General features: G+C 49.4%; 2 protein-coding genes across 2 annotated transcripts in view; both read left to right on the top strand.

The window, feature by feature from the left end:
* Positions 1 to 259, top strand: part of LOC147215442 (homeobox protein Hox-B3-like) — a 3,067-nt gene extending 2,808 nt beyond the window's left edge. The window contains exon 3 of the mRNA XM_086140159.1: positions 1 to 259. This exon is cut by the window's left edge and continues 199 nt beyond it. Coding sequence (XP_085996285.1) covers positions 1 to 259 — 259 coding nt within the window.
* Positions 260 to 275: 16 nt separating this feature from the next.
* hoxb1b (homeobox B1b) lies at positions 276 to 2,408 on the top strand. The gene is made up of 2 exons (XM_086140158.1): positions 276 to 1,625; positions 1,802 to 2,408. The coding sequence occupies exons 1-2, from the start codon at positions 1,133 to 1,135 to the stop codon at positions 2,101 to 2,103; spliced, it is 795 nt and encodes a 264-aa protein (XP_085996284.1). The 5' UTR covers positions 276 to 1,132; the 3' UTR covers positions 2,104 to 2,408.
* The last annotated feature ends 5,446 nt before the right edge of the window (positions 2,409 to 7,854 follow it).

Below are 7,854 nucleotides of genomic sequence, written 5' to 3'. Positions count from 1 at the left end.
GCAGCGGTTGGCTTCTTCATCCTCCTCGTCGTCTTCTTCCTCCTTCACCACCACCTCCTCGCCCGTGTCGTCCCCTTCCAGCCCGACACTCTCCAGCCTGGGCTACGTCCACCTGGGCGGGGACTACCGAGCGGCCACCCCGCCGCTCCGGAGCCCCTCGTCCGGTTTCGGTTGCCCGGACCCGGACGTCGACTCGGTCCGGGTCTGCGCCTGCACCCAGCACAGGATCCTGCAGGCCCCCAGACTCAGCCATCTGTAGGACACCCGTGTTTGCACAGTGAATTCCTGCGCTCTGCACACACAAACATGCACATGCATGCACATGCACGCGCGTTCGATTATCTATTTATCGATATTTATGTTACAATTCGACCTCCCGCGATCCTTGTCCTGTTCATCGGGGGATTATAGCGATTATATCCCGACTTCGTGGGATTCACGTCACTTTTCGTTCCTCTTCTCGAAGAAGAAGAAGAAGAAGAAGAGGGAAAAGCGAGGAGCCAGTATGGTCCTTAAACGCCTCTTTGTTCCCTTCACGGGCAACACAAGCTGTCCGGTTCTGTAAGGAGCCATGATGGATCACTCAATTCACCCCCAACCGCACCCAGATCACCGGGAGGGTCCGACACCCTGTTATTGGACGTTGAGAACATAATTAAAATACTAGCATAATTGCAATAATAATAAAAAAACTCCCCGTAATTAATTGAAAATTTCCCACGTTTACATTTGGACGCATAAAAATCCTGTTTTCTCAATATTATCATAAAAAATCTTTATACTCAACAATCAGGGCCCCCTGGCACCATGAGTGCTTATCGCTAAATTATTATAATCCCGTATGCGAAATCTCGCGATACTCCCCCCCCCCTCGCGAGACCGAACCGCCTTTGATTGACGGGTTTGTCATGGAGATGCCTCTTTGATGGACGGGGCGCGCGGACTTGAACGGGAGCGGCGCCCATTGGCCGCGGCCGGGGTCACGTGGTGTGTCAGGAAGGTGATATGAGGGGCGGAGGGCAGCGCCGCCGCTTTGACGTACGACCCCGGGAGGTGTTTTTCTAGCCGGGTCCGAACGGGAAGCGCCGGTTAATGAGCCGCGCTTCGTCACGTCAGCGACGTCGGCTCCGGGATGAACTCCTACCTCGACTACCGGGGCGCCGGCCTCTTCGGCGCCAAGGCCGGGTATCACGGCTTCAACCACGGGTACGCGTCGCCCGGCCAGTGCGCAACAAGTGACGGCTACGCGGCGGACGGACGCCCGGGCGCCACTGCGCCTGCGCACCAGCAGAGCCCCGGCCTGCAGCCGCAGCCGCTCGGCGGCCTGGACCTGCACTTTGGGGGGTCCGCCTACGGAGCCCCTCTGGACTACGGCCACCACCAGTACGACCCGGACCGGGGTTACGGCCACTCGCAAGTCGCGAATGCAACCCCGTACGCCGCGGAGGGCTGCGGGCCCGGGGCCGCCTCCGGGGGCCACTACCTGGGCTTCGGCGAGCACCGGCAGCCGGAGTACCCGGAGTACGGCGGGCTGCAGGCGCTCAGGGAGAAGGACTGTGAGCCTCCGGAGGAGGGATCGAGGACCTTCGAGTGGATGAAGGTGAAGAGGAACCCCCCTAAGACAGGTTGGTCCCCCAGGCAGAGAACCGGGACGGGGCGGGGGCCCGCAGACGAGTTACTAATGTTCCGCACTTTTCTTGTCACGTTTTCGCCATCAGCTTCATGACTCTTACTCACCCCCATCACTCTTTTCTCCCCACCTTCTCCTCCACCTTCTTCTGCTTCTCCATCCACGCCACAGCCGCCCTGTCGGAGTTCGGCCCCGGGGGCCAGCACAGCGCCATCCGCACCAACTTCAGCACCAAGCAGCTGACGGAGCTGGAGAAGGAGTTCCACTTCAACAAGTACCTGACGCGGGCCAGGCGGGTGGAGGTGGCCGCCAGCCTGGAGCTCAACGAGACCCAGGTGAAGATCTGGTTCCAGAACCGCCGGATGAAGCAGAAGAAGCGGGAGCGGATGGTGCAGGCCGGTGGCGGTGGCGGCGGAGGGGAGAGGAGGCCCGGCCCAGAGGCCTCGCCTGGGGGGAAGAGGACTGAAGCATGACGGGACTTTTTATGTTTTATTATTATCGTTTACAAAAAACAAACAAACAAAAAAAAACTAAATAAATAATAATAAAAGAGGGAAAGATGGCTGCTTTCCCTTTAGTTGTGCCATTCCAGAAAAAAATCTAAATGTGAGGACATGTGAAATACAGGGTTTGTACATTTTTAATTTTTTTTTTTAATTCTAATTTTATTTTTTAAAAGAATCATATCTCCACGCCGTGTTTTTTCTCTCAGGCACTGAAGTCCCCTCAGTGTCATTGTTTGCACTATTTATTTCACAGGGTATTTTTTTCCTTTTCCCTTTCCCCTTCAAACTGTTGAGAAGATTTAACTAAATAAAGTCTATGAAATAGAAAAAGAAGTCTGCTGTTTTCAATATTTGAACCCCCCCCCCCAAAAGAAGCTACTTTTAACTTAAATAAAAATAAATAGTAAACATCTGACACCAGGAACCTGTCCTCCGTGTCTATTCCCATCGGCGCCGGCCCCTTGCATAATGTGACAAGAGGAATCCTTGGCGACACGCGGGAGGTTCCCGCTGACCTTTTCACCCCCGAATACCTCCGGGGGCTCTAAACATGACAACAAACCGCGGGGAGCCCGGGTCTCGCCTTGGATTTGTTACCCAAATCCTACCAGCCGCCTCGACCAGATTGTAAAACAATTATTTTAAAAAAAAAAAATAAATGGAAATAAAGACAACTGATGTCAGCATCACCTTTGGCGTAACCTCTGCTGGACCTGACCGCCTAGAGTTTCAGCTGGTTGAGAGAGGAGGAGGAGGAGGCAGGAGGTTCAATATTTGCACTGGGTGTTAGGTTTGCACACACTTTCTGGCCCAGCAGCACCGGCCTGTTGGTGCCCTTTCTTCTTCTGCTTCTTCTTCTTTTTCTTTTTTTTTTTTTTTTTAAGCTAAAGCTGAGGTTCACACAGAGTTCAGGCCCAGATGAATGCAGAGTCAATCTGTCAAGACACCAGAGGGTCTCGGAGAAGTCAGCGCAAGGCCTCTCACGCTGTAGATTCTTTTTTTTGCAAATGTGTTTCATCACATGCCTCCCTGCATTGGGATAGAAATCTGTGTCACTGCAAAAAAAAAAAAAAAAAAAAAAGATCCTCCTGCAGCTTCAACATCATCCTTCTCTGTTATGATTGCTTTCAGCCCTTGTCCGTTTCGCCGTAGCAGGGTTTGTGGACGTTTTTTGTTGCCATGGTTACCTGCAACTTAACCTAACCGAGGCGATCCAGGCTGGTCTCGACGGCGGCCCACGCTCTGATGAATCCACTGGTTTCAGGGGAAAGAGGTGAAACCCGCTATGGTGTAATTTCCGTAAGATGGGGTTCCTGGCCATTTCTGTCACCATGGTTACGAGAACTGTCTCGGGGGGCAAGATGCACATTTTGATATGGACGTCATATATTAGTGCAAAATCTGAAGGGAAAAGTGGTGTTACTCAGTCATCCAGTCACTAATAAATTTCAACCACTATCTATCTATCTATCTATCTATCTATCTATCTATCTATCTATCTATCTATCTATATTTTTTTTGTTTGTTTTTTAATGTTTTTGTTTTGTTTTAACTCATAACTTCAGAAGAAGTTACATCCGCCAGTGCAGTTTATAGAGGTTAGCATGGGAAGCTAACTGGGCTAACCCTGTGCATGTGTGCCGGCTCTTCTGTCGAGCAGCAGTTTATGGAGGTTAGCATGGGAAGCTAACATGGCGAACCTTGTACATGCATGGAGGCTTTTCTGTTGAGCAGCAGCTGCATAATTGATGCCAAAGCAGAGAAATTCCAGAGAAATCAGGAAAAACACCAGACGGGCCATTGCTGAAAATTACAACCCTCTGTCGTTGCAGCTTTTGCTCAGATGAGTCGCAAGGCCAAGGACTGGGAAGGCGACGATCCATACTGAGGGTAGTGACGGATTCGGCAACAAACGGGGGGGAAAAAAGGGAAAGAAAACACGGAGGTGAGCGGGACGAGTGTGGGGTTTCATTCCGGAGGTGCCATCTCCGGCATCTCCAGAGGTAATACCTCAGTGCTCCCAGCAGCTTCTCCATCTGGAGGTGTCAGGACCGCCGCCGCCGTTGCAGCAGCCAGCGCCGTTGGAGACAGATGTTCTGCCCAAGGGAGAGGAGGAGGGTGTTCTTCACCTTCGGATCTTTGACTTTTTTTTTTTTTTTTTTTTAACATCCAGGGGAATGTAGGGCGGGGAGGTGAGAGAAAATGGTTAAAGGACACAGAAACAAACGCAGAAGTCTTCTAGACGACCGCTCCCACAGACCTGACCTTATTTAGGAGAACCTGGGAGCTGATTATTGTCAGTCATTTCTATTAAAATCAAGGAAATGAAAAAAAATAGTTTTATTTTTTTTCACAACTCCTTTCTCATATACCTTATTTTCAGGGGAAATATAAAGAATGTCTGTTTTTCATATTTTAAAAATGACCAGATTTTTTTTTAAAGAATTTTTTGCTTTTTAAATTTCTTTTTAGGTGATTTCCACACAGTTTGTGGCCGACGTCACGTTCTTCGTCTGTCATTTTTTTTATTTTATTTTTATTTCTCCTTTATTTAACCAGGAAAGTCCCATTGAGATTAAAAACCTCTTTTTCAAGGGAGTACTGGCCAAGAGGCAGCAAAAGAATACAATTACATTTAAAATGAAATTAAAATGCCATACAAATCATATAAAACAGTTACAAGTCTGTGAAGTAGTCTCAAGTGCTCTCAATCTGGACTTAAAGCGGCTCAATGAAACAAGTTCCGTGAGTTTCCAGTCCTATTTTATGTTTTTAATTTTATTATTTTTATTTTAATTTTTTAAAATTTTTTGATTTTATTTTTTAATTTCTGCCCGATTTTAATCTTACTTCTCGCTCATTTTTCATTGACTTTAAGCTAATATTTTGGGTGATCCCGGGTGGGAATTTACCGCACTATTTTCCGTGGAACGACGAATTACACCTGGTGAGTCAGCCCACCAGGGTGGTTGACTTTTCTTTCTTTAAACTTGCAGCGCGTGAGGAGCCTTCATCCCCGGCGGCCCCCATCCCCTCCTCCCCGCCCGGGTCCGGGGTCAACCCGGTGCTGTTTGTACCCCATGCTGCTTGCAGTTGTTGCAGGCTCTTTTACAAGTCTATTGCCGGGCTCACTTCCTTGGTTTTTCGACCGGTTCCTCTTTGGCGTGTCGCTCGGCAGGAACCCGCCGCTTCAAAGGGGGCACCCAGATACAGTATGCGTGGGGTGACGGGGGTCGGCCCTCTGCAGAGATACCGCAGGAGACTCTTTTTGGCAGATATCAAACGGTGCATCTGTTGCCTCTGTGACATGGATGGAGAAAGAAAACAGACTTTTATTGAAAAACAGGTCACTCCTTTTTTTTTTTTTTAATTAATTTAGAGATGATTTTCCAGGATTTTTTCAGGCCAACAATCCCACCGATAATTATAATTGTATCTATATAATACATAATATGTATTACCAAGCATTCATTTTTGAAGAAAAAAAAATTAATTCATTTTATCTCCAATTATATACATTTTGAATATTTTTGTGTAATTTTTCCACTCATTGTCCCCCAATATTTTTGGTAGATTTTCAAGAAATTTTGGCAATTTTCTTTGAATTTTTCAGCTCTTTATTGTTTTTTTTTTTTCAAATACTTAAAAATGTGTTGTTTGATATTTTTCTGTTTTGCTGTTACAGCATTTTTTTATAAATTTAATGTCTTTTGTTTAATTTTTTTTTGGGGGGTCATTCTGGTAAATTGAAATGTTTTCGTTCCCTCACTGAGCAGCATGAAGCTCCATCCAGGTGATAAAGGTTTTAGCCTCGTGACGCTCATCGTCGTAAATTCGAACGCAATCACCATGGCGACCGGTCGCACCCGAAATTGGGAACGCTGAAAATTTCTGCAAAGAGCCAACACACTCCTGGATTTTTTAACTTTTTCTTTCTTCTCTCATTTGATCAGTGACAGGAGAATTAGGCCTCTGCCGGTTTTCCAGGTTCTCCAGCACATCTGGAGACGCGGTTGTTTAAAAACATGGATCTCTCAGGAGCTCATATTCTTTCTAAACGTACGATTCCCCCTCACTCGCTTCCCGTTCCTCCACCGAGGTCGCGATTTTGTGCGACGCCTGGCTTCGGAAACATCCGCCCGCGGAAACGTCCCACTTCCCCGGGCTGCTACCGTGATGGATGTGACAAAATCATACGGTTAAAAAACCCGCGGCGTCTTAAATCTCCGTCCGGCGCGGATTGAAAGACCACAGATCTTGTTACTGGAGGTTCTTCACGGCCGAGAGTGTCAGGCGATGGAGGGAAAGCAGTTCCTCGTCTCGTCGTGAGTAACACGGCCGATCTGAAGTGTGATGAATCTGGAGCGTCACATAACAAAACACCATCTGGAGGAGAAGGGGAATCTCTGCAAAACATGATCGGTCGAATCCGTCCGGGGGTCGTGACCCTCGCTGTCGGCGGATAAAAATAAAAACAAGTAGAAGGAAAAGCGTGTTTTTTTTTTTGTTTTGACAATAAGGATTAAATGATCGCTAACCAAAGCACCGGGAATCGAACCGCCAACCCTGTCGCAGCCGCGTAATAACACAGAAATCTCAAACGTCTCTTGAAAAATAAATGTCGATTTCCGAGCGTCGCTCCCTCTCGGGGCGTTCCGGAGACGTGACGGACGACCCGGCGACCTTCCTCAAGGTGATCGTCTAACGAGCCGAAAGACGAAAACAGGGGAATTCATCCACTCTGCGCTTTTTATTATTTATAAGTCATTAAAAGCACATTTGCGTGGTTTCACTCGGCGGATGTCTCTCCCCTTATTAGCCTCATTTCCGCTATTATTATTATTTTTTCTCCACCGACGGAGTGGAGCTCCATCTTCTCCACCTTTGCTTTGCTAGCGGGGTTCCTTTTTCGCTCCGGGCTGGAGATCTTCCACGCCCGCCCCCATCCCGGTCGTGATCCAGACCCCTCGGCTTCCCCCGTCAGCGCGGTAGCTGGGGGAGAAAAGTGACTTGTTAACGTTTTAATACGCCCTGGGATTGCCTCCCGGATTCTAAATGGCTACCGCCGCCACCACCTAATAGCTCTCCTCCTCTACACGCCCGTCACTCCGCTGTGGAGGCCCCGTATGGGGGACGGCGGAGCTATGACGGTGCAGAACGGAGCCTCACCGAGGGTCCGCCGCTCGGAAAAGGCTGCCCGAGTCCAGGATGGAGCGGCGGGGGAGCAGAACTCAATCAGTGTCACGTCACGTGATCGTAGGCGAGACGATTCCGGAGAAATGCGAGGTGACAGTTCATTTTCCCGCTGACGGGTCCGGATCGCCGCCCTCCCTTCCCCCACCCGCCGAGCGCCGAAGGTTGCCGGAGAAGATGCAGACAGACAGCGGCGGACCCTCCTCCACCCTCCTCCACCCTCCGACACCTTTGTGTTCCAATTAACCGGGCAGAAGCGGCGTCGATGGCGGCCCGACGCCTTCCCCGGCCGCAGACCGCCGCCCTCCCCCGGTTGTTCCAAAGGGCGGGGTGATAATTCATAGATCCTTCTGGAACGGACGGCGTCTCCGCCGGTGAAGGATGGGCCCCTCTCATGTGTTCATAGATCAGACGTAATCGAGGTGCGTCATCGCTCAGCCGCTCCGCCTCAGATAATGCTGGATTAATATTTGGGATGGGCTCATACATCCACACGCTAGACAATTCCAAGGGACGGGTTTTTTT

This window comes from Fistularia commersonii, chromosome 32, assembly GCF_037954325.1.
Source record: "Fistularia commersonii isolate RoL2024-O1a breed Wild chromosome 32, RoL_Fcom_v1.0, whole genome shotgun sequence".
Taxonomy (NCBI): domain Eukaryota; kingdom Metazoa; phylum Chordata; class Actinopteri; order Syngnathiformes; family Fistulariidae; genus Fistularia; species Fistularia commersonii.
The sequence above is the reverse complement of the archived record's forward strand: the minus strand, read 5'-3'. Positions and strand labels throughout refer to the sequence as shown.

Bases quoted from the DNA above. Each gene is read 5' to 3' on its own strand.
- hoxb1b (XM_086140158.1), top strand. From the start codon at position 1,133: ATGAACTCCTACCTCGACTACCGGGGCGCCGGCCTCTTCGGCGCCAAG. The intron at 1,626-1,801 runs GTTGGTCCCCCA...TCCACGCCACAG, and splicing joins GAGGAACCCCCCTAAGACAG to CCGCCCTGTCGGAGTTCGGC.